We start from the raw sequence: 22,320 nt of genomic DNA on the forward strand, positions 1-22,320 counted from the left end.
TCGGATTTTATGCTCGTCATCTGCTCGTCATCAGGAAACAGCTTCACGCCTCGGTGGACTCCCCAGATTTTTTTCGGCGTACAGTATTATCTGGTGCGTCTACAACAACAGAGGCTTTTGCAACTTGTTAACCTTGTGTGAATTTTAAGTATTTGCAACTTTTAAAATGGCACAACACAGAAAGCAGGGAAAGGACAGTTCTGCGATGGAGGGTTGTTGGTGCAACTGCTACTTTGTGTTCTTGCTGGGATTTTTCATTGGAATCTGCATGGTCGTGGCTATCCGCAGCTCAAACAACAAGTTACTCACACACTTCATTTACTTAAAATATATTTTTATTTCGCAATCTCATTTTTCAGAGGAGAGGCTAAGCCAAAAATATCAATAGACACACTATTTGTTCAAAAGCAGGTGTCCAGAAACCTCGGTGTAGCTAAACAATTGAAATTAAGTAAAATTTTAGCTCTGAAAAGTGCCTTTGGTTTTATCTTTCGTTTTCAGAAGCTAAAAACGTGCAAGGATCAGAACTGGCGAGGAGAATGCGAATTCTGTGTTGGGTTATGACAGCAAAACACACTCACAAAACGAAAGCACTAACTGTGAAGAGAACTTGGGGCAGGCACTGCGATAAACTTCTCTTTTTCAGTGAAACTGAAGGTAGAAATTAATAAATTTAATATGCATCATAAATATCATTACACTTGATTAGGTTTGTTTGCTCAAAAATTTATTAGCTTACTTCATTAATATTGATTTTTCGTATTGCTCAAAACAGGGCTAGTTAATATTTTACTCAATTGTACTGCCTAAATTTTATAAAACAAGTGTATTTATTAATTTTTTTTATTTAATATTTATTATATTTTTATTAGTTTCGCAACTAGCAACATGTGCCTTTAAAAATGTACATACTAGCAATGAAAACTGTCATTCAAGAGAGCTTTTCTCATACAATTTCCGCAGACCCAGAAGTACCAACGATAAAAATAGATAAAGTGCAGCCTGGTCGAAGCGGGCTGTGGACGAAGGTGGTTGGTGCTTACAAATACGTTCAAAAACACCACAGAGACGAGTACGATTGGGTTCTACGAGCTGACGACGATTCGTAATGATTCGATAATTGCTCATGGTTAACAAGTAATTGAAATTTCAGCTACGCAATAATAGAGGGCATCAGAGAAATGCTTCTTCCATACAATCCCGAAAAGCCGGGATTCTTCGGCTACAGATTCTTACCTTTCGCTCCGGCGGGATTTTTCAGTGGCGGAGGAGGCAAGCAAAAAATATTTGAATCCATTTAATAATTTCCATGTATAGGAATTGTTTTAAGTAAAGCGGCTTTGGATAGGGTTGTGACGATGGCGTTTGACGGCAAACACAAAGACTGCCCAACCGTCGCTTTTTCCGACTCGGCAGACGACGTCAAAATTGGTGAAATTCATTTTCGGTTGCCGGTGAAAAGGTAAACCAATGTTTTCGCACAAAATAGCACAATGTCTGTACGCCGTCGGTATTGTGCCGGACGACACACGAGACTTCCGAGGGCGCACAAGAATGCATTGCTACGACGTCGATTTGAACGTGAAACCAGACGCCGTGGAAACAATGAACCCGTGGTACAGGCAGAACCAGTGGTGGCCAGTCAAAGGGGTATTTTATTCTATTTTGTTTTATCTTTGCACTTTTTTCATATTTATTTTGTCTCCACGAGCAATGGTTAAACAAGGGCTGAGGTTAAAAGGCGTATGAAAATTATTCAACCGTTTTAAAAATAAAGGCATTTCCTTAAAAATTCCTTAAAAAAGGGGGTTTGTGTTTTTAAAAAACTACTAAAACTCTAATTTAAACAAAATTTCATTTTGTTATTGCATAATACAGGCATTTTAACTTTTCATAAAATTTCTTAACTTACAATTAAAACGTTATCGTTTCAAACCTGTTCACAGTTTTTCTTGATAAATTAAAACCGGGCCGCTTGTTTCAAAGAAATGGAAAATAGTAAATGGATTTTTCAGTTTTTTAAATCTTTTAATCTAATTTAAGGGCCTAGACTGTTGTGCAGAGAACGGCTTTACTTGGCATTATGTTATCCCGCTCCGGATGTATATGATTCAGTACTTGGCGTACTCCGTCCAGGTGGAAAACGTCGTTTTTTTCTCAAAAGCTGCCCAAAGCGGAATATCAATTACCTCCGCTACTCATCAATAAGATATCATACTTGTTTTATTAAAATAAATCATTTTTACTTTTGCAAATATTTATTTGATTTTGTATAAATGCCAAACGTGCTAACAATATTATTATAAAAATTATAGAAAAATAGTTCATAATTTTTCCTCAGTGGCTTTCTAATTTTCAATGTCAGGGCAGAAAATGTGAATTCAAGTCCTTTTTTCTGCACATGTTGAGCCTCTTATCCAAGGTGTATTGTGGTGGACAAAATTTAAATCTCATCCAGCATTGTTTTGCTTGTTCTGTTTTGAGTTGATTACTTCCGGCCGTCTCAGCATCTTGCAAGCACTTCAAACATTTCGAAGCATTGTCAGGCGCGGCTACTATTCTGTGACCTACCAAAGATAACACAGCACTGATGATAAAATTTCATTTGTGATAAGTCTAATCAAGGCGAAATTAACCTTAATAAATTTGCAAAATGAAAACTCACTTATGCGTTGATCCCTTCCATTGTCAAGATCTGAAGATCTGCTGCTGTCTGAAACATGCAGAAGTTCATTTTGTATGGATGAAAAGAAATTCACGATCTCTGAAATTCTAAATACATTTTCAATATAGTTTTTTTATTTGCTTGACCATAAAAAAGGGTTTTATTGACCAAACATCTATTGAATTGTACAAAAATTGGGACTTAACCACGATACTAGCCATAACATTTTGCTGGAAATTGGCTTAAATATAATTCATCTAGCTATTTGATACGAAAATAAAAGAGCAATTTCTTACCTGCTCCAGTTTTGAACAAAACAGCAATCAAAAGTGCCGCAACAATGAATTCAAATCTAAGAATGCCCATTCTCTATGCGTATGTATATAGTGAAGAAATCTCTCAAAAAGAGAGTGGTGGTGGCAGCAGATGAACTGACACTGATTGCATACAATAAGCGGCGGATGGCGTAGTAAGATGCGACGAGTAATTGATCAATTATTCAATTCTTAAAATTGTCATCACTTATACAGGCTTCAAATTTCAAACTCACCAAATTCTCTTTGTAAAGCGGATGAAAAATTTTCTGTAGAAATTGCAGCATCGATTTTACAAATTTTACTTTGCCTTAAATTTCTTTGGCTACTTTTTTATAATTATTTACCTGATTCAGAAAAAAAACAAGCAACTGTAACTTTATTTTTTCTAAGTAAAGTATAGTAAATAGAGCGTGAACGTGAAACATAGATGCTGGAATAATTTTATTCAATAATTGAATAATTATAAATTTCTCAGGCTATTAATGATGATGATTTGCTTCAATGAATATAAATTTTAGCAAATATTTTTGATTGAAAATGTTTATTAATTTTTTTTCATGGCAGATCCATATGGTAATTTCCTACAGAGAAATGTCTGGGGTGTTTTCAATAGTCCATTCCACATAGTTTGTGAGGTCAGTGAAAATGGCGTAGTAATTTGATGTCTGCTCTGCTGTTCTCTCAACTGACACTTTCTTGACGGGCCCCTTGCTGAAGACGCCACGCAAAAATAGCCTTCCCTCGCTTTTAACTACAAATCCACCGCCGCTGCTACCACTCTCTGCACAAATCACAAAATTGGTTTCTTTAATATCCAGTTTACATAATATTGAATTAACTATAAATGCAAATTTTTTAGATAAAATTTGATTAAAAAATAGTAAAAGATGTTGAGAGACGGAAAATTTATTTCTTGGATTAAGACAGGCAAAAAAAAAATAATAAGTTTTTTTTCATTTGAGTACAACTTCAACTTAACTTACAGATTTAATTTTTTAATATTTGAATTATATTATTTTTAAGCATTAAATCTGTACAATAAGATGGTTTTCGAATTTTCAGAGTAGGCAGAAATTATGAATTTTTCAACTTGCCAAATAAGTGCCAGAGTTAAATGTCGTGAATCATCCAATCATTTATGACATACTATTTACATTAATTTATGTAAAGTTTATTGGCCCCGAAAGGGGAGGGTCCGAGTTATTGGCCCTTGCGATTTAGAAGGCCTGTCTGCTACCACTGGTGCCTTTCCCAAGAGGGATAAACAATTATTATTATTATTATTTTTTTTAATTTTAAATATTGTTTCTTTCATGAATGAAAAATTACTAACTGTTTCTTTGTATGCAACCGGGTCGACAGGCAACCCCTGCCGGTTGCATAACTTGCTTATTTTTTCTTTCACAAGCAAAATTCGGTGCCAATCATGTTATCGTCGAATGTGCGGGGCACAAGTCAATAAGTCAATTGTCGACCAGTGAAGATAAAACGTCTGCTTGTGAGGCAACGGTCGCTTTCGCCTCATCTTTTAGCCACTATCGTCATCTTGAAAATTTTCTACTCAATTGCAAGTTTGACTTCAAATCGATTTTTTTTAATACACATTCATAATTTTATTTCAAAATTAGGAATCCAGTTTTTCCTATTTAAATATTCATTGCGAACATGGAAATTGAGGCTGTTGCGTGGATTTCATTGCTCGTCTTCTGCATGTATTTCGCTTCTTCCGCCGCCAATATTAGGAATGAAGAGAGTCATGAGGTCATACATTTTATAACATACGCAGTTTTTGGCTGAAGGAATTTTTTTTTCATTTTTTTATAAGATGTAGTAGATATACTAAATATACATAAATCAGTGAGTTTTTTTTCCGAAATATATGTACTTAAAAGTAAGGAATCATCTTAAATTCAAAATTATATAATTATAATATTATATGTTTGATCTCATTTTTCATTCGTAATTAATTTTTAACAATTTTTAAATTATTTTCTGCTTCTTTATATATAGACTTAATGATTGAAAAGATTTTATAGGTACTCAAGTTTGCTGATTGCCAAAATTATGCAAGAAATAAATCTGCTCTAAGTGCACCAGGTACTACATTTTTTTTAATGGGTTTTTATGCCCCTTTAGTTGAATGTAAAATTTTATCATCAACTTTATATCAATGATTACTGATTTTATAGTAAATTGCCTTGAACAAAGCTTTTCTCCAAATTTAGTGTTCAGTGTTGTTGACGGCGAAAATCTGAGTTTCAAAGAGTGTGGCTTGTGGAATAGAAGTGCGGACAATCCAATCTCTCCGTGGATTGTTTACCTGAGAGACGATGGTTCGATCAAAAATGCGGGTCATGCATATGGTGTCATTTTATCGGATCAAACAATCCTTACCGGTAAATTTCAATTTTGGTTTTTCAAATGCTCCTATTTAAAAATAATATTTTTGGCTCTCAGTTGAACTGAAGAAAATGTATCGTGCTTTCAAAGACGGAAATAAAATTTCAATTTTCGGTGGAAAATGTTTTGACGCAGAAAAATGCTTCGAGGGGCGAGGATTGCTCCGTCAGAAGGTGACTTATAGATTTTTTTACAACATTATTTTGTATATTGTCATGTTTGAGCAGTGCAAACTCTGACTTGAATAATATAAAACGATTTTCAGCTAAACGATGTGGTTGAATTGGATGTACAAATTGGCTCTTTTTATTTAGCATCGGTGCACATTTGGACAGTTGAAAAACTTGAGTTGATTTCAAGTTTGCAGCCGCTGTGCTTGTGGAATGGAGACAACAAGAATGACGCGGGCAAGACTTGGCATTTTTTCCGATGGAACCGACGAGCCCGGGTGAAAAATCAAGTCGCCGTATCTCGCGGAATTTTTTCATTTTCACCGATTATGCGCATTCACAATTGAAAATTTTCAATTATTTCCAAGTGATTAATAATTTTTTCTTGAGCAGGGCTTGGAGATTACAAAAACCGAGTTTCAACAGGAGAATGTTTGCTTCAGAGACAGATTAATCAAAAGTAGGGAGTGCGACATGTACACAAATTCAATTTGCACCTCAAAAAATCGTATGTCAATCAAGAATCAAGTCATTTTCCATAAAAAAAAATGTAATGTCTGTGATTTCAGAGGGCTATCCTCAGTATCTGCTAATCCATCGAGGATTTCGCTTTTATTTGCGTGGACTTGACGCTTTGGTTGGAATTGAAACTTTAGCCTGGCTTGACCTGCTTCCTTTCACCAAACGCATCGTCTTGGCAACCAAAGACCTCGCCGTCATGCCCGAAACCCCTGAGCTGAAGAGGAAGATAGGTGCAGTTCTTTCATCTTTGTTTTATCCTCTTCTAATACAACAAATTTTTTTCTTAGATTTTGGAGAGAGCCAAAGTTTTCGAGATTGCGGATTTAAAGAAAGTCACCTTCGAGCCACAAGGGAAAGTGAGAAGTCTTCACGCTCAGCGCATGTTGGTAATGGTCGAAATGCGGTCAGGGGTCAACACCCGTGGCACGCTTCTCTTTCCACCTTTGATGGATTCGACAATTTCTGTGGAGCGACTCTCATTTCCAAGACGACCCTGGTCACAGGTAATATTTTTTTCTTGACGCATTGATGAATTTACATGATATATTAGTTAAAGGCCAGGTGTGTTAAAAAAAAATTAGAAAAATACTTTAAAGAACGTTCAATAGATTTTGAAACTTCAAAAATACAGCTAGAGCGCACTCAATTCATTTGAAATATACGCAATTACAGCTGCACACTGTCTCTTTATGAATGATGGAAGTATGATAAAATCGAGTCAATTAAAAATTGTCCTTGGAATACACAATGCCGAAGAATTGGCGGAAAATTACCGGCAGAATTTCATGGTAAAATAACACAACAATCAAGCGTTCGGTGAAAGCTGAAATATTTACGCACTTAATTTTCAATTTTTGGCAATTCATTTTCTGCAAAATCCGACCTCCTTGAAACCGCAATACAAATTCTATCCAGGTTTCGAAACTTTTGGTGCACCCTGACTACAGCCAAACAAAGAAAGACTATCAAAATGACATCGCCCTAATAATCCTGGTCTCAGAAGTGCTTGTCAATTACTACATGCGTCCAATCTGTCTTTGGAACTTTGGTTACGAGCTGAGCAGGATTGCCAACAAAACTGGCACGGTGAGCATCAAATTGAGTGCCATTTTGAAACGTTTCAAACTTTTCAAATATATTATTAAATTAGTTGGTCGGCCTTGGTTATACGACAGAAACAGATTATCCAGGTATTCTGCAGGAGGCGCAGCTCAAGGTAGTCTCCAACGAAGATTGCTATGAGAGCAGCAGATCATTCTTTTCGTATAACCTTCGACCCACAAAAAACTTTTGCGCAGGATTTCCAGAAAACCGTTAGTCTCCCTAACTTATTTTATTTCTAACGATACAAAACAAAATCAAAAACGGTTTAATCAGATACTGGCGCATGTAACGGAGACAGTGGCGGAGGATTTGTTCTTGAAGTACGCGACAGGATCTTTCTGCGCGGGGTCGTCAACATGGGTCGCCTCAGAGAAGCGATTGATTCAGACGGAGCAGTCACCATAAAATGCAACCTCGCGTACTACTCGCTCTTCACTGACGTGACATATTTCATGGAATGGATCGTCAAAAACACACCAGACCTCCGTGCCTCATTTTTGTAATTCTTGCGCGAAAACACTAACAAATTAAATCCATTTTGTTGCACATCTGATGCGTTTGCGCCAGCTTTGATTATTTTTTTGTGAGCTTAAATATTCTAATTCGTCGTTATTTTTTGACGAATTTTTGATGCAATAAAATCACGTCCTTCAAAATCAAAAAATAAAATCTGATGTTTGTTTACTTTGTTTAAAAAAATTATCCTCACCAAATAACCGTCAAAATTATATATTTTTACAAGGAATTCAAATTTCTAAATTTATTTTCATATTTCAGTCATTAAAGAAAAGCGCAGTTCCTTTCACAATGTGAAAACGTTTTATTAAAACACGCTAAAAAAAAAATTATAGGTTTGGCAGTTGCTGATTCAATGTGGCACAGAACTTTATTAATAAATACATATTGATATAAAAAAAAACTATCGGTAAACTTACTACCAAAAACGGAAAACTGAATTCACTATTTTTACATGGAAGTCATGAAATATGAATATTTCCGTACATATTATTCCTTTTAGACGACAGTGGATGTAGATGAAGTGTGGTTTGCTCCCGACTGCGGCTCTACTTTGGTAAGAATATGCAATTTCTTCTTTTTCTCAATCCAAAATTTCTGCTTCAAAGAGTAGCGCATGGTTTTGTCTGACAAGACGCAGAACCAGAAAATAAAGACCCCTCGCAAGTTGTTGATGGAATCAGTCAGGTACCAATATTCTTCCCGACCTCCTACGGCCCACGAGATACTTTCGAAAATCCACGTGAAGCCCGTCAACATGAACAATTTCACGTACAAAATCAATCGATTCCTCTCATTCCGGTTGTGCACCTGACTGTCGCTTCTTCTCAGAACTCCTCTCGTTTCCTTCAGTTTTTGCCGCAAACGCCACACGGTCACTCCGAACAAATACGCGTTAATGGTGAGCAAAATCAAAAGTGGACCGTTGAAGTACACAAAATTTGGCCAAAAATCTGTGAAAATTAATATTTTATTAGGATTTATCAATATTGCACGGGCGTGGAATTGAAGCGTTATCAGAAAACACTTTTGTTTATTTACTTTACTAAATTATATGCATACATGGGTTCGCTCAACAATTTTGAGCTCGCGCTAATGACTTTACATCTCACACTCTGCGCTCAAATAACTCAGATTACCAATCATTTTATTAAATACAAAAATTTCCAAGGAACAAATAAATTCAAAATCTTGGCCCAAACTAAATTATAATCTAGAAAAAATTGCAATATTTCGATGTCCTTTTAGAACACCTTTTACGAATTATTATGTATATTGTTGTATATATTATATTTTTTACTGATTTATAAGCAATTTTTCACGTGAGCTCAAAGTTAATTTTAATTATTAATTAAAAGTTCAAAAATTTCAAATGTGAATAAGTATTATATTTTTGTGATAGAATTACACGATCGAGGGTTGATTCATGGTGATTTGAATTTAAATTTATAGGCTTTTCTTAAATGAGTTTTGAGAGTTGTTTATTGTTTAAAGCCGCAGCCAAAACATGTAGAGCAGGATATTATTTTTCTCTTAAACGTTCACTATTATAAATTATAAATAATATTAAAGTATTTAAATAATGATACGAGCTTTCCTTCTTGTTATTGATCTAGCAACTCATAACCATGAAAGAGCTAAATTGTGCATTTCCTGGGTTTCCACCTCATATGCTCGACTTTGAACTTTTGCACATCTGAATTCTCAGATTGATTACATTCTATTAAAAGATTATATTATAAAAACCCATTTTATATGTATTTTTAATTGATATTATTGCAATGAAAATATATATTTTTTAACTTGCTGAGCGAAATTTTCAGCGCAATGAGCGCTGCGCTCATGAAATTTTGCGCTCGCGCTCCGCTTAAAGCGAAACCTCTGCATATGTTGATTATATGTATATTTTTTTAAATTTTTGATAGCAATGGACTTAAATAATGAAATATGAAATATACCTCTAAACCAGCAGCTCTTATCTCCAATACCCGGACTCCAAATCAGATCATTCGTGTTTTTATCCAAAATAATAGTGACGGCGGAAAAAGCCAGCGGTGCGCACCAAGCGTAAAGGGAAAAAACGCGGAAACTCCCTTTGTGCATTTGCAACATCGACCTGAATTTCAAAATTTACGTCAGGAATTTTTACTTAATAATTTTTCGCTTACCCTGAAAATGTGAGATAAATATCAATGCACATGACGTTCATCCAGAAAAATGACGCCATCAAAAAGAAGTGCATGATGTACGCTGCGAATACACATTAAAATATTTAGTAATGGTCCCTTTTTTCAATGTTTAAATAAATTACCAACATTTACGCAAATTTTTTCGTTACTCTTTTCTCCAGTTAAGTACGTGATGGCGAGGCCAAGGAACGAAACTAGTAGACATCCTGATTGGCAAGCAACAGATTTGCTGTGAAACGAGTTTCGTTCGGGCGTCAAAACAAATGCAATTAGCGTCAGGAGCAAACAAATCGCGCTCAATATATAAAATACGGGGTAGATTATGAACCGCATATTACTCGAGGGTTGCTTTTGTTCTTCCTCCTTTGAGCAAGTCAATATAGTTTGATTTTCTTCATCCTGAAAATGTTTATTAGTTTTTTCATATTTCTTTATAGTCTTATTTTCAATTACTATAGGTATTAGACAGTACATGGCGTCGGAGATAAGTCGATGTTCTGCAGGTATTTCTGGGTGCGGAAAGTAGATCGATCCATTTGGATACATGAGAAATTCGTCAAATACTTCGATATCAGGCTTTAATTCAGTGGGAGCATAGCAAAGCGCGTCGTAGACTACGCCAAAATGCTTTTCCATGTCAACCTCCTTCTCAACTCCATCATCCCAAATTTTAATCCGAGTACTTTTTTCCTTCGTCATCACATTATATTTTATCGCCAGGTCTTTATTAGATAAAGGATTAATTATCTCGTGAAGGATTTGTTGCCAAATGAAAAAAAATGTGCGTACCAGTGTAACATTGTCGGACGCACGGCCCATTGAGACAAGGACATGCCCACCAAAACTTTCCGTCTCTCCAGAAGGTGCCATTCTTGAATGTGGTGCCATCCGAAGACTTGAGAGCACCTCCTGCAATCACCTCGCCATCACTCACTTTGGTCCTTTGCAACTTGTCGCAGAAATCTCTGCTGAAGGCAAGATTCACCCCGCAAATGACAAGGAAAAGAAATAACCACCGTCCTCGCATGTTCACTGCTAAATAAAGAGTAATTTTTATAGCTGACGGCAGCGTTTATATCGCAAGAAGTGACGCCCATAAAAAATGTGGTACCTTGAATCTAATAAATGGTTAGTAAGCAGGATGATTGAGGTTTTGAAATGGTCGATCAGCACCAGTAACCAGTATAGACTGGTGAGGAAAGTTGTATAAAAATTAATATCTTGTTGTAATTAAACCACTGAAACCGCTATTCTTAATGAGCATTATTTGTTGGTTTACCACAAAATACGGATTTGTCATGCAGATATTTTAAATGTATCCTACTAAAAGAGTACAAAATATTTTCCTGTTCATATTTTATAAAAAAAATAATACTTTTGCGTCATTATTAAAATTAATTATATGGGCACTTTGTACTTTTGAAAGAACGTGGTACTAATTTGCACTAATTTTGCACAGCACGACCATTTAAAACATTGATGAAATGTGGAATTTTACCTCGCAGTAAAACTAATTTTACCATTCTGGCACGACATACAGTGTTCAAAGCTGTTTCAACTTCAACCCAACAAATTACTACAATCATCGATTATTATATTTATAGTTCTTTATTGTATTTCCAATTTTAATTACTTTGTTTTTTAATTTCTAGAATTATAATGCATTTTTTACAATATTTGTTTGGCATCACTGTTATATCAGGGCAATCGCGAGATGTTATGTTAGCCGTTAGACGCCTTATTCATACAAGAACACATTACTTGCTTGGTTTAATTCATGGCACTTAAAGAATGGAGGTAATTGGTGAGCTCAAACTTAATAAAATTCGTGATTCGCTGAAAGTGATGAAATTGGGATTAAGCTTCTGCGCCAACTTGATAGTGATGTATATCAGTTTAAACTTCAACCATCTCCCAATAGAATTAAAAGTTCAAAAGCTTTTTGGAGAGACTTGCAATAACAAGTAAGCATCGAGTAGCCCCTAACTAAAAGATAGAATTTTATATAAAACTTTTAAATATTGGATTTATTTAACCTTAAATTGATGATAGAACATAAGTAAAATATTAAAAATGGAAAAAATTTATTGATACTGTAAATAAACGTTTCAGCCCAAGAATATACAAAAAATTTAAAAATATTTTAAAAATAGCATTAGAGTAAAATATATCTCTATAAGCACTTCCTTTACTCACATCAAAGTATCACATAATGAATAAATATTGATAAAATATTTATTCAACTATCATAATCATAGTCGAAAAATTAAATAGCGTTTACTTGTGTCTTAAAAAAGTCAGTGTTTTTTATTTTCACAACATATTTAACCAGCGATTCTTTTCCAGCATAAAATTGCAAGGAAAACGTGTCAAAAATTTAAATCTCTGTAGGTGTTGTAAGGATTTTTGACGATTTTCCATACTTCATCTCGCCATACATACGCGAGCGAGTTGCAGATTTGTGCTAGTCGTCTCCTAATTATAATTATCAGGATTGGGTAGTCGGACTTAAAATAAATGTTTAACTTCAACGATTTTTATTTGAAAAAAAGTTATCATGTGAAAAACCTTATTTGCGTCTTTCCTCATTTGGTCATTGCTGGAAGTTCAATGTTGAAAGTTCATGAGTTGATAACCGCTGCAGTGAAGAAGATATCACTAGCACGCCTGTTGCACAAACTCTACAATTTTTTAGCTCGCAGTTTATATGAACTCGTAACACCCAATCCCTCACCTAATTCAGAAAAAGGGAAAACTGCTAAGGTAAAATTGACACAGTCATTAATTATCTTTTAAGCATAGTTATACCTCATTATAAAATCCCTTTTTCCTTATTTCTGCATTTTTATTAGAGAAAAAAATTACAAGTGTTATAATGCAGCTTCATACATAATTATATTTATCCAAAGTGAAAGATGAAAAGAAGTTACATGTGGATTTGCTTGCTCACCATTAGCAGTGCTTCTGCCTGTTTTCCTAGGAAAGTAACACACATAATATTTTACTTTTTCATTTTAGATTAACTAGAAACAAAAATCGGTTAATTAATTTAACTTTCAGAAATTGCATGGTAAAAAGACACATTGGAAATGAAAAATCTGCACCTACACCAGGTATATTACATCAGTGAGATCTGAAATCTTTACCCCTTTTTTCAAAGCTTGAAAATTAATAAAATATTCATTGAAAATCGCTTTATTAATCTCGCTATTTTTTTCTCATGAATTATATATAACTTTTATTTTAAAAGTGTTTCGCACGAACCAAGAAGAAAATTTGAGTTTTGGAAACTGCGGCAATTGGTTTGAAGGACAGACTCCTCCATGGGTTGTCTACGTAGTGATCAATGGAAAAATCAACGAAGGAGTTCTTTTGTCTGCACAAACGATCGTCTTATGTGAGTTTATTTTTACTTCTTGGCCGTAGTTAACGTTGGGTCTCACAGTGGGGCAGACCAAGAGCAGTGATTTTGACAATGAAAAAGAAATTGCAATTTTCGGTGGCGAATGTTTGAACATTAATTGCTTCAAGGATCGTGGTTTTCTAAGATTAGTAAATACAGAGGTGAGATTTTTAATACTTTCAATGTTGCCATTGCCAATACAATTTCTTATATTTGATACATTTTTGTTCTTTTATAAGTAAGATTTATTTAGAAATAGAAGATACAGAATAATGATCTTATATGGAGAAATTAAAAGCATAAAAGATGTGAAATACACCAGAAAGAATAAAAGTAAAATTTAATAAATGTTTGCCAAGTAAGAAAATACCTTGAGTAGAAAATAATAATTAGAAAATAGTGCAAATAGCGAATTTCTTTAATGTTCCTCATTAAAATTATTATTATTATTTTGATATGGATTTGCAACTCTAAATGGAAACCGATTTTTAGGATGCTAACTTCAAGGTGATCCCTGTTGCATCCATATTTTTTGCCATCACCATTTGGACTGTTGAACCAAAACTTCACCTCACGCCAAATTTGCAACCCGTCTGTTTGTGGAATAGACAAAATCAATTTGACTCTACCCAACAGTTTTATTATTACGACAGTAACATGACATTGGTCAGTATTTTTATTTAAGGTCTGGCCAAGACAAAGTCTTGTCGGCCTGTGCCCTTATTAGTATTGCAGAAGGCACTCCACCCAATTTCAACTTTATTTAATATCATCATAAATTGCTGGGGGGAAAATTATAAAAAGCCTTTGTGTTCAACTAATATTCATATTCCTTAAAACAAATTCGATTTCTTTTTATCTGGAGTAGTATAACTTTTAGAATAAAATAAAAAAATTCGCAAAATCATTAAAAATAAATATGGGATAACAACCTAAATTGGACAATTTAATTCAAATTTGTCTGACGCGTCACGCGTGGATACTTTGTTCTTTTTCCTAACCAGCCCAATAGGACTGTTGAGCTCGTTAATCTGCCTGGGGGAATTTGCCCTAATGCTGGCAACGCAGAGTGCTATTTGTATGGCAAGGCAAGTTGCTCATCCACTCAAACTGGTTAGTTTCTGTCCAGAACGTACATCTTGTTTGTATGTATGAATCAATTAAAAATAATTTGATTATTTTACAGAGGATTCTGAACATTTTGTGTACCATACCAAAGGGGGCCGCTCGTTTCTACGCGCAGCCGTAGCGTATGGAGTATGGATAGATTTTACTCCCGTCATTAGATCTATTGTGTCTGCTTCTGCCGACCTGGCGATGATGCCCGAAATTCCGAACGCGAAACCATTTAAAAGTATAAATCTGGTGAGCAGAATTAATTTATTCGCTCAAAAACTTCCACGCTGTTCCAGATTTTGGCACGGCGGAGAGCTTTCCACATTGCGGGTTCAGAGCGCGAATACGCCACAGAAGGCAAAACGACAAGTCGGCAGACGCACGCAACCCTTTGATCACAAACGGTCAACAATCGGTCAAAGGTCAACACCCCTGGCACGCCAGCCTTGCAGAAACTAAGTTCAGTAAGAAGGTTAACTTTTGCGGCGCGACACTCCTTTCCAGTAAAACTCTCGTCACAGGTTTGATTCAAGAAAAGAAATTTCTATTTAATTGCCGATATCGCGTTTCAGCGGCGCACTGTGTCGTCGACGATTTCAGTAACATACGCTCAACAAGAAGAATCTACATCATACTTGGAATGCACCAATCCTCCAAAAAATACGAGGAAACGCGACAAATATTTCAGGTTTATTTTTTTGTTAATTATTGGTACAAATTATAACAGAACATTAGAACATACCATTTGAAATTATGACAATTATGAGTTCTTAAATAAGCTAGGTGCAGATAGGTGGTTCTTATATTAATATATTTGATAAAGAAATTTATAATTGGCAAAAAATATACCTTCACTGATTTAACATTTAAAAGTTAAGAAAAAATGCTAAATTTTCAGCATGATTTTTTAAACAAAATTTAAAATATGGAGTTCTGTTTAATAAACAGGAACATGAAATACAGCTTAAATATATTATTCTTTTTCAAATTTTTTTGTCGTGATCAATTATGTCAGAAGTCAGAATATAATGGAATAAATTCTTGATTTATTGCATACATACATGAATCATAATTTTTCTCCAGGCTTCTACTTTTGTTGTGCACCCTGACTATGTATTTCGAGGGAACAGAAACGACCTGGCTCTGATAATTCTGGACAGAGAGGTGCAAATAAATAATTATGTGCGACCAATTTGTCTTTGGAATTACAACCACGACCTTGCTCACATCGTTAACTACAAAGCGACAGTGAGAAACTAAAATCTGCTAAATCAGTCAGTTCAGCTGAAAAAAACTAACTATTTTCAAAGGTCGTCGGCTGGGGTTTAAACCAGTGCCACCAACAACCGGACGCTCTCCAAAAGGCAGAAATCAAAATAGTTTCGTACCAAAATTGCTACGAGAGCAGCAGGCTATTCTTTTCTGAGAATCTGCACCCAAGGGAGAATTTTTGCGCAGGCAACCCCGAAAACCGTTAGTATTATTATTATCATTTTTTTTTTTTTTTTTTTTAATAGAATTACAAAGATTTATATTATTGAAATTATTTAAATAATGCAGAAGTTGGTGTGTGCTTGGGGGACAGTGGTGGCGGACTTGCATTTTACGATTATCAAAAGGACAGATACTTTTTGCGTGGCATCGTCAGCTCAGGTCGAAACAAATCAGTGAAAAATGCAGAGGGCCAGGAAGTCTGGACATGCAAACCAAACCACTTCAACCTCTTCACTGACTTGACAAATTACTTGGATTGGATTCTGGCAAACTGGGTGTGAAGTTGTGAACGTATCATCCCACAAGAAGAAATACAGAAATTCCATTTTACTTGCATCTGATTTTTAATAAAAACACATTTGGCCATAATATCATCTGCTTGGGAGATGAACATTATCAGTAGTGGTTTTTCATTTCAGAGACTGCTTTTGGCTATTGAATGCCATGAAATCTGCTCTATTGCGCTAAATATCTAGTTATTATTTTAAAATACAGTTGTTAGTCTTTTGGTTTAAAAAAAAACTAAGACCCTTAGCAACCCTTATTATAGGTGATGAGAAGTGATTAATAGGGGTATGAAATTTCATAACGGCAAATTCTGAGCAGAAAATTTAACTGTAAATTTGAATTCATCCCCTGTTTATGTGTTGAAAATTCCGTTTCATTTTTTAATCTGTAATTCAAGTGCAGAATTTTAGTATTTTAGTGCGTTTTATAAACAGGTTTTGATAAAAGGAACAAGGTTTTTGGTAAAAATTTTCAATTTTTAAATACGATTTAAATACGTCTAACAGCTATTGCTTTTCAAATTATTTAGTTGTATGCATGGATAGAATATATTGACCCGCTTGCTGTTCAAATTTTATAAATGATCTTGCAAATTGATTTTAACTGAAATCAATAAGCACTGTAAGTTTCTCCATATATTTATTATTAAATTACTTGTTATATCACAAAGGATGAGGGTTTACTTGAGGGGCCTCTTATATGACTTGAGTTTTTCGTGGTCGTACAATGTGTGGATTTTGTCGTACATGAAGCGAAAGAAGAAGAGCAGGTCGTCAAACCTGTGGCCCACCGAGTTAGTCTTAGGCCTCTTGGCCTCGGGGTCGGCAGCGTCTAGCTCAAGGAGGAGCTGGTGGATGGCCTCAACGGTGGCCAGGTACCACCTTGGACTGCCCTCTTGGTGCCGCCAAAACTGAGTGATTCTTGCCTTCAGTACAACACATGGCAGGTCTGCAAATTAAATGTTTTCTTTCTCAAATTTCTTTACTTTAAATTAAAAGTTCAAATCAGTTCAAATATTATTAACTAAATGCTAATTTTACTTTTATTGTTCGTTGTTTTAAATTTAACTGAAAATAATTTTAATTTCCATGGAAAATTTTCAACTCAATATTCCATAAGCTTATTTTTCCCTTTTCTGCCAAGGCTTTGGAAACGTAATTTAGGAATTTTTCTATTTGGCAAAGCTTGTGCAAGTTTTTCTAGTCATTCGGGTTAAAGGAGATGAATGATGATTTAATTAAAAAATTTTGATGACATAAAAGTGGAAAAAACCTTTGAGTCTGGGGTCTTTGAAGATGCCCTTGCACTGGTTCCAGGTGCTGTCAATGAAAATCGCCCTGTCGATTTTTCTCTTAGAAGATTCTGCTGGTCGTTTTTGTCCTGACTGATTCGAGGACTGACTCTCTTGGGACAGGAACTCCTCGACGGTCACTGCTTCTTTTCCAGGGAAGACCAGAACAATCTGCATGAATGTGAATATTAGATACAGTGTAATATTTCAAAAATAATTAAATTGGTGATTTTTATAATACATTAATGGTTTTTTTTTTAATCAGTGATAAAAGAAGGCTTTAAGATTGGTCAACGGCCTATCTATTTATCTAATGAAGGTTTCATCAAATTAATATGAAAATTAAATTCTTTACGGTTTCTTTGTCTTGTTCGTAATCAGGGATGCAAGGGAAGGTGTAAATGGTGACGTCCTCAGGGGCCAAAACAGCCGCGTGGGCTGACGTACTCTTGCCGTCTATCTCCTTGGCGTGCTTGATGATGTCCACCTTGATCGGCAGCTGCACCAAAAATTTAATTATGTACTAAATTAAAAGAAAGATTCGTTTATTCAATTTATTATTACTTTGAGTTTTGGAATTTTTCCCTCCAATTCCGTGACGGGCACGTAGCAGGTGTAGCAAAAGTACTTGCGCGACTTTGCGCACTTCGGACAAGAGCTGCGGCCATCGACCGTCTCCAGGACGCGCCAGTCGGCAATCTCGAACGGGCCAAAAGGGTCGCTATCAGCCGCAGAGTCCATCATCTCCGATTGAATAACAACAAAACAAAACCATGTGGGGGCCGAGATTCGCGGGACATCCACCAGGGGTGCTCCAATCATGACGTTCACTCACGCTGGTTTGTTTACTTTTTTCTTTTTTTCTTTGACCTTTGACTAATCTTTGCCCTTTTTCTTTTTCGGCGTTAATTAAGTACCCGTTAAGGACTTTATGCGTTGTTGGTTTGGTCAGATGGAAAGGTCATGTTCAGTTCGAAGGAGCGGCTGAGAAAGCGTACGGGCGAGTTCGGCGTCGGCCGGTGCGACTACCTCGAGCAGTTGGCACGCGAATTTCAACAGAGCGACTCTCGAGAGGCCAAGAGACAGGTTTTGGCCAATTTGGCAAATTTTGCCTACGACCCCATCAACTACCACTTCCTCCGCCTCCACCGCGTCATTGACCTATTCCTCGACACACTCTCTGAAGACGACGAACCTCTCTGTGAATTTGCCGTAGGAGGAATCTGCAACCTCTGCGTTGGTAATTATGTATTCAAACGTTTTTTAACATTTTGATAGGAGAGCTTATTGTTCTTTTAAAGATATATCCTATATTTTCAATTTTTGTCTGGATTTTTTTCTATTTCCAAAAAATATTTTGTTGCAAATGAAAAACAAAAAAATAAATGAATAATTGATGTGAATTTAATTTTGCAGATCCTGTTAATCAGGAGTACATCCTGCAGCACGACGGAATCAAAAGATTGGAGCCTCTGTTGAAATCGCAAAACCAGGAAATAGTTTGCAATACCATCACCACCCTGATTTACCTGAAGACACCCTCTTCATTGATTGGTTTGCAGTTTTTCGTCTTGATAAAAAGTTTTAAATTTATTGAAACCCTCCTCTCAGATCTGCAGTCCCTGGTGGAGGAAATAAACAGTCTTTCGGGCCATCCGAACCAGAGGATCGCCAACCTGGCCCAACTGCTGCTGCTTGAGTTGTCAGCAAATAATGGCTCTGCTCAGGTTTAGACCAATCCCGGCATTCCGTAGTTTTTGCTCAGCAGTGCAGATTGGACAAAAGGGGTTGTTGACCCGCGAGGTCACGCAGGCGGACGTGGAAATATTCTCCGAGGTGAGCGGCGACCTGAACCCAGTGCACCGAGAGGGGGGCGTAGTCCACGGGGCCTTCCTCAACTCACTAGTGTCGTGTGTGATGGGCACGCAGGTGCCTGGGCCGGGGTGCATGGTGCACAGCCAGAGTCTGCGCTACCCCAACCCCTGTCCGGTGGGCCACATTGTTGAGGTCTCTGTTGTGGTGACTGGTGCCAAAATGGACCTCGTCAAGTGCCGCTACTCCGTCATGGCCCGACCAAAGGACGCGCCGCTCTCTGAGACGGTGCTCGTCCTCTCTGGAGAGGCCAACCTTATTATGGCCCAAGACCAGCAAAAAAGGGTCAAAAGAAAGAAAAGAAAGACTCCTCACCTGACTGAATTGTAGTTAAAAAGTCTGTCATCACTTATGTTCATGATAAAGTTGTAAAACTTGTAAATAAAGAAAATGTCGTCGGAAAGACCATGATTTTTTAATTTTAAGGGGTTTTAAAAATGATTTTCTACTTTTTATTAAGGTATGAAAACATTGTTTTATTGCGACGCCCATAAGTCAGTATTGAGAAAATAATTATCAAAGATGGAAGTTATGAGTTCTATAAATCACAGACTGCGTTTTGGGAAGGATACAAAATACTCAAAAAGATCACCCTAAGCAAATAGGGAACAATGCACTTTTTCTATCACAATTTCTTTTCGAAGTGTTTTTGAAATTGGCTAATTTCGGTACAAAAATCAATTTTTCACATCCACGTGTTATCAATTAAAATGCTGATTTAGTACATGTTTTAAAATACCTATAATTCAAGCAGAATTACTAAACTTGTCCTTCGTTTCACCAAAACATCTCACATTATTTCCTTTTTTTTATGCAACAGCTATAAAATCTTTAAAATTGTATGTGTCACTACTTGGGGCTTTGGGTTAATTAGGTTCAGACAATGGGATTGCCTGCTGCAAGCTGGAAGGCGCTGGTGCCGTCGAAGCGCAGATGGAGTGCCTTGGGGCAAGTTGGTTTGAGATGAAGTTTCCGATACGCTCCTCCAAGGAACGCGTCACGTGACTTGCGATGGACGGCCCCTTGCTGGACAGCAAGTACATAGCCACCACACCGCCGACAACTCGCACAGCCAACCTGCATCTTCTGTCATCCCACCAACTCTGAAAGTTTGGGTATATATTTGTTTAATTTGCGTGATGTGGGGATAAAAAAATAAATTACCTTCCCTTCATCATTTTCATCAACTTGAGGGGCAGCAGGTTGTGCATCATAGTCTTGTGGAACATGCAGCACCGGACGCAAATTATAGGTGTTGTTCAGAGTGCAGTCCTTGTAAAAGTTCCCTTGGGCGGCAGGCAGGCCCTGCTTAGCAATTTCCAAATTTTCTCTTAGTATCAAAATCAATTGGTCCTTCATGGTCGCAATCTCTGCTTTCAATTCACTGATTTCGTGCAACAAGCTTGAATGGACTTGCTGCTGTTCCTTAGTAACATTGCTTGCCTCTGCAGCTTCTGAAATCAGTGCTTCTTCTGAAGGGTTGTTAATCAACTCGGATGGATTTGCATGGACATCGGAAATATTTCTTGCCACTTTTGGTATCTCCATCCCCAGGTTTTTGCTGCAAAATCAGAAATTCGATGTCAAAAATGGTGAATTCTGAAATGCGCTGCATTTTCATGCCAGCTAAGAACCGATTTTCTGCTATAATAATTATAGATTTTTTTCCTCATTTCAGTTTAATAGAATAAAAGCTATCCATTTTTTACCATCAGCAAAAAATCTTTCTGATAAACTTTATGCACATACCTCGTTGAAGGTGTTGTATTTTGCATCTCGGACGACAGAGTCGGTGCTGGATCCGCCATGTTAAGAGTTTAGACTGTAGGGCGCGACTGGATGGCCAGTTAATGATAATATCATATATTATGTTGAGCGTTTAAAAAGTCTAGGTCGCAGTTGTGGTGCCACCAAGAGATATTTCCACTTTGATGTAACTCTTATATTATTGGCGTCACAAGTGACGTAAAATCTGTGCAAAAAACATGGCTGGCTGCTCTCAAATAAACTGTTCTACAAGCTCATAAGTCATATGACTTTTTTTATAACTTTTATGTTTATTAAATTATTTTATATTTACACAGGAAGTCTCTTTAGAGAATCACTTTTTAAAGAAGACCCCTTAATTTGTAATTAATTTTAATCCTTTTTAGGGGCTTTCTCGCCTTTATTCTTAGCCTTCTTCATGATCCGCCTGAAATGAAATTACACAATTTTTACCTACTTGATGAGACTTTCTCACTGAATTGAATGATCACCTGATTTTGAGTCTCTTTTCCTTTTCGAAGGAGGGCTCTGTAGATATCTGTTTCCTCTTGGGCGCCTTCATGGCCCGTTCCTTCCTCTCCGTTTTTGATGCCCTGTCTAGCTTCATAATGTACTCAGGTACCTCGCAACCAGAGTTGATCAACAAGTTGGCGATTCTGCAATAAAAAAAATGACACAATATGACAATTTAAAAAACCTACACATCATTTTTATTTTAATGGAAATTTTTTAATTACGTTCTAACGTGGCCGGAGTCTGCTGATGTGAAAAAAGTGACGGCCCTTCCTCTGCGGCCAGCCCTGCCAGTGCGGCCGATTCTGTGAATGTAACTGATGGCCGAGGGTGGGAAGTCATAATTGATGACCATGTTGACCCCCTTGAAGTCAACACCCCTAGCCAACAGCTCTGTGCAGATCAACACCCAAATTTTCCCCTCTCGGAATGATCTGATTGTGTTGTCTCTCTGAAATTATATTATTATTTTTATAATTCAGATTTTTTTAATACAAATCCAACCTGTTGCTGAGATCGGCCAGCGTGGATGACGTCGACATTGATTCCGTCATAAATCAACTCTTGGAAGAGCTGCTGCGCCCTGTCCTTGGTCTGCACAAAGATCAGCACAGGGGGGCTCAGTCCCTTGTTAGAAAATTCAAATTAGTCAACTTTAGGTGCATGGAATTTTTTTATAGTAAAAAAAGAGAA

At 36.4% G+C, this 22,320-nt stretch overlaps 8 protein-coding genes across 20 annotated transcripts in view; 4 read left to right on the plus strand and 4 right to left on the minus strand.

The window, feature by feature from the left end:
* Positions 1–108: 108 nt before the first annotated feature.
* LOC132203391 (glycoprotein-N-acetylgalactosamine 3-beta-galactosyltransferase 1-like) lies at positions 109–2,478 on the plus strand. The gene is made up of 8 exons (XM_059631162.1): positions 109–300; positions 360–451; positions 502–657; positions 964–1,105; positions 1,154–1,272; positions 1,318–1,431; positions 1,490–1,650; positions 2,044–2,478. The coding sequence occupies exons 1-8, from the start codon at positions 167–169 to the stop codon at positions 2,206–2,208; spliced, it is 1,083 nt and encodes a 360-aa protein (XP_059487145.1). The 5' UTR covers positions 109–166; the 3' UTR covers positions 2,209–2,478.
* Positions 2,221–3,099, minus strand: LOC132203392 (uncharacterized). 2 transcript variants are annotated; one of them, XR_009442435.1, is made up of 3 exons: positions 2,962–3,099; positions 2,666–2,713; positions 2,221–2,587 (listed from the first exon to the last, which is right to left on the minus strand). XR_009442435.1 is itself a non-coding variant. In XM_059631163.1 (3 exons), the coding sequence occupies exons 1-3, from the start codon at positions 3,029–3,031 to the stop codon at positions 2,362–2,364; spliced, it is 324 nt and encodes a 107-aa protein (XP_059487146.1). In that variant the 5' UTR covers positions 3,032–3,099; the 3' UTR covers positions 2,221–2,361. The 2 variants fall into 2 exon arrangements, 1 of the variants encoding a protein (XP_059487146.1); XM_059631163.1 differs by having other exon boundaries at positions 2,221–2,567.
* A 1,337-nt stretch (positions 3,100–4,436) lies between these two features.
* LOC132203097 (coagulation factor X-like) lies at positions 4,437–7,841 on the plus strand. 3 transcript variants are annotated; one of them, XM_059630566.1, is made up of 13 exons: positions 4,437–4,553; positions 4,611–4,743; positions 5,019–5,079; positions 5,208–5,378; positions 5,440–5,555; positions 5,648–5,830; positions 5,946–6,060; positions 6,122–6,304; positions 6,362–6,577; positions 6,747–6,862; positions 6,990–7,160; positions 7,225–7,387; positions 7,452–7,841. In XM_059630566.1, exons 2-13 carry the CDS (start codon positions 4,648–4,650, stop codon positions 7,679–7,681), a joined length of 1,821 nt encoding a protein of 606 aa, XP_059486549.1. In that variant the 5' UTR covers positions 4,437–4,553; positions 4,611–4,647; the 3' UTR covers positions 7,682–7,841. The 3 variants fall into 3 exon arrangements, with proteins under 3 accessions (XP_059486549.1, XP_059486551.1, XP_059486550.1); XM_059630567.1 differs by having other exon boundaries at positions 4,438–4,549; XM_059630568.1 differs by lacking the exon at positions 5,648–5,830.
* Positions 7,842–7,974: 133 nt separating this feature from the next.
* On the minus strand, positions 7,975–10,936 carry LOC132203200 (G-protein coupled receptor Mth-like). The gene is made up of 6 exons (XM_059630790.1): positions 10,673–10,936; positions 10,337–10,605; positions 10,006–10,282; positions 9,863–9,944; positions 9,653–9,810; positions 7,975–8,647 (listed from the first exon to the last, which is right to left on the minus strand). Exons 1-6 carry the CDS (start codon positions 10,908–10,910, stop codon positions 8,193–8,195), a joined length of 1,479 nt encoding a protein of 492 aa, XP_059486773.1. The 5' UTR covers positions 10,911–10,936; the 3' UTR covers positions 7,975–8,192.
* A 1,566-nt stretch (positions 10,937–12,502) lies between these two features.
* LOC132203240 (trypsin-1-like) lies at positions 12,503–16,308 on the plus strand. 8 transcript variants are annotated; one of them, XM_059630865.1, is made up of 13 exons: positions 12,503–12,646; positions 12,736–12,861; positions 12,942–12,996; positions 13,134–13,280; positions 13,329–13,447; positions 13,779–13,952; positions 14,291–14,399; positions 14,473–14,640; positions 14,699–14,923; positions 14,975–15,090; positions 15,486–15,650; positions 15,713–15,875; positions 15,963–16,308. In XM_059630865.1, exons 2-13 carry the CDS (start codon positions 12,799–12,801, stop codon positions 16,175–16,177), a joined length of 1,719 nt encoding a protein of 572 aa, XP_059486848.1. In that variant the 5' UTR covers positions 12,503–12,646; positions 12,736–12,798; the 3' UTR covers positions 16,178–16,308. The 8 variants fall into 8 exon arrangements, with proteins under 8 accessions (XP_059486848.1, XP_059486850.1, XP_059486855.1 ...); XM_059630866.1 differs by having other exon boundaries at positions 12,531–12,646; positions 12,793–12,861; XM_059630867.1 differs by having other exon boundaries at positions 12,736–12,996; positions 15,963–16,307.
* Positions 15,995–18,308, minus strand: LOC132203241 (tRNA-uridine aminocarboxypropyltransferase 1). Its single transcript, XM_059630874.1, has 4 exons — positions 18,040–18,308; positions 17,831–17,974; positions 17,457–17,646; positions 15,995–17,132 (listed from the first exon to the last, which is right to left on the minus strand). Exons 1-4 carry the CDS (start codon positions 18,295–18,297, stop codon positions 16,864–16,866), a joined length of 861 nt encoding a protein of 286 aa, XP_059486857.1. The 5' UTR covers positions 18,298–18,308; the 3' UTR covers positions 15,995–16,863.
* Positions 18,309–18,326: 18 nt separating this feature from the next.
* On the plus strand, positions 18,327–19,744 carry LOC132203304 (uncharacterized). Its single transcript, XM_059630972.1, has 4 exons — positions 18,327–18,715; positions 18,892–19,029; positions 19,087–19,100; positions 19,183–19,744. The coding sequence occupies exons 1-4, from the start codon at positions 18,439–18,441 to the stop codon at positions 19,675–19,677; spliced, it is 924 nt and encodes a 307-aa protein (XP_059486955.1). The 5' UTR covers positions 18,327–18,438; the 3' UTR covers positions 19,678–19,744.
* Positions 19,745–19,805: 61 nt separating this feature from the next.
* Positions 19,806–22,320, minus strand: part of LOC132203417 (probable ATP-dependent RNA helicase DDX52) — a 95,447-nt gene continuing 92,932 nt past the window's right edge. For all 3 annotated transcript variants that reach the window (XM_059631198.1, XM_059631197.1, XM_059631196.1), the window contains 6 exons: positions 22,132–22,254; positions 21,852–22,078; positions 21,606–21,770; positions 21,097–21,541; positions 20,512–20,908; positions 19,806–20,450 (listed from right to left, as the gene is read on the minus strand). In XM_059631198.1, the coding sequence (XP_059487181.1) occupies positions 21,487–21,541; positions 21,606–21,770; positions 21,852–22,078; positions 22,132–22,254 (570 nt within the window). In that variant the 3' untranslated portion in view covers positions 19,806–20,450; positions 20,512–20,908; positions 21,097–21,486. The remainder of the gene's footprint in view (positions 20,451–20,511; positions 20,909–21,096; positions 21,542–21,605; positions 21,771–21,851; positions 22,079–22,131; positions 22,255–22,320) is intronic.

The sequence above is a fragment of the Neocloeon triangulifer genome, unplaced genomic scaffold (assembly GCF_031216515.1).
Source record: "Neocloeon triangulifer isolate White Clay Creek 2 clone unplaced genomic scaffold, ASM3121651v1 ptg000017l, whole genome shotgun sequence".
NCBI lineage: Eukaryota > Metazoa > Arthropoda > Insecta > Ephemeroptera > Baetidae > Neocloeon > Neocloeon triangulifer.

Excerpts from the sequence above, each read along its gene's own strand:
- LOC132203200 (XM_059630790.1), bottom strand. The coding sequence starts at position 10,910 with ATGCGAGGACGGTGGTTATTTCTTTTCCTTGTCATTTGCGGGGTGAAT. Across the intron at positions 9,811-9,862 it reads ATTTATCTCACATTTTCAGG|GTCGATGTTGCAAATGCACA; the intron begins GTAAGCGAAAAA and ends TTTGAAATTCAG. Across the intron at positions 8,648-9,652 it reads TAAGAGCTGCTGGTTTAGAG|ATTTTTGGCCAAATTTTGTG; the intron begins GTATATTTCATA and ends TAATTTTCACAG.
- LOC132203304 (XM_059630972.1), top strand. The coding sequence starts at position 18,439 with ATGTTCAGTTCGAAGGAGCGGCTGAGAAAGCGTACGGGCGAGTTCGGC. Across the intron at positions 18,716-18,891 it reads AATCTGCAACCTCTGCGTTG|ATCCTGTTAATCAGGAGTAC; the intron begins GTAATTATGTAT and ends TTAATTTTGCAG.
- LOC132203240 (XM_059630865.1), top strand. The coding sequence starts at position 12,799 with ATGAAAAGAAGTTACATGTGGATTTGCTTGCTCACCATTAGCAGTGCT. Across the intron at positions 13,281-13,328 it reads TGCACAAACGATCGTCTTAT|TGGGGCAGACCAAGAGCAGT; the intron begins GTGAGTTTATTT and ends TGGGTCTCACAG. Across the intron at positions 15,651-15,712 it reads TCGTTAACTACAAAGCGACA|GTCGTCGGCTGGGGTTTAAA; the intron begins GTGAGAAACTAA and ends CTATTTTCAAAG.
- LOC132203392 (XM_059631163.1), bottom strand. The coding sequence starts at position 3,031 with ATGGGCATTCTTAGATTTGAATTCATTGTTGCGGCACTTTTGATTGCT. Across the intron at positions 2,714-2,961 it reads TTTGTTCAAAACTGGAGCAG|ACAGCAGCAGATCTTCAGAT; the intron begins GTAAGAAATTGC and ends TGCATGTTTCAG. Across the intron at positions 2,568-2,665 it reads TGGAAGGGATCAACGCATAA|GTCACAGAATAGTAGCCGCG; the intron begins GTGAGTTTTCAT and ends TATCTTTGGTAG.
- LOC132203241 (XM_059630874.1), bottom strand. The coding sequence starts at position 18,297 with ATGATTGGAGCACCCCTGGTGGATGTCCCGCGAATCTCGGCCCCCACA. Across the intron at positions 17,975-18,039 it reads GAAAAATTCCAAAACTCAAA|CTGCCGATCAAGGTGGACAT; the intron begins GTAATAATAAAT and ends TTTTTGGTGCAG. Across the intron at positions 17,647-17,830 it reads ACGAACAAGACAAAGAAACC|ATTGTTCTGGTCTTCCCTGG; the intron begins GTAAAGAATTTA and ends ACATTCATGCAG.
- LOC132203391 (XM_059631162.1), top strand. The coding sequence starts at position 167 with ATGGCACAACACAGAAAGCAGGGAAAGGACAGTTCTGCGATGGAGGGT. Across the intron at positions 301-359 it reads ATCCGCAGCTCAAACAACAA|AGGAGAGGCTAAGCCAAAAA; the intron begins GTTACTCACACA and ends CTCATTTTTCAG. Across the intron at positions 452-501 it reads AGCTAAACAATTGAAATTAA|AAGCTAAAAACGTGCAAGGA; the intron begins GTAAAATTTTAG and ends TTTCGTTTTCAG.
- LOC132203097 (XM_059630566.1), top strand. The coding sequence starts at position 4,648 with ATGGAAATTGAGGCTGTTGCGTGGATTTCATTGCTCGTCTTCTGCATG. Across the intron at positions 4,744-5,018 it reads GGAATGAAGAGAGTCATGAG|GTACTCAAGTTTGCTGATTG; the intron begins GTCATACATTTT and ends AAGATTTTATAG. Across the intron at positions 6,305-6,361 it reads TGAGCTGAAGAGGAAGATAG|ATTTTGGAGAGAGCCAAAGT; the intron begins GTGCAGTTCTTT and ends TTTTTTTCTTAG.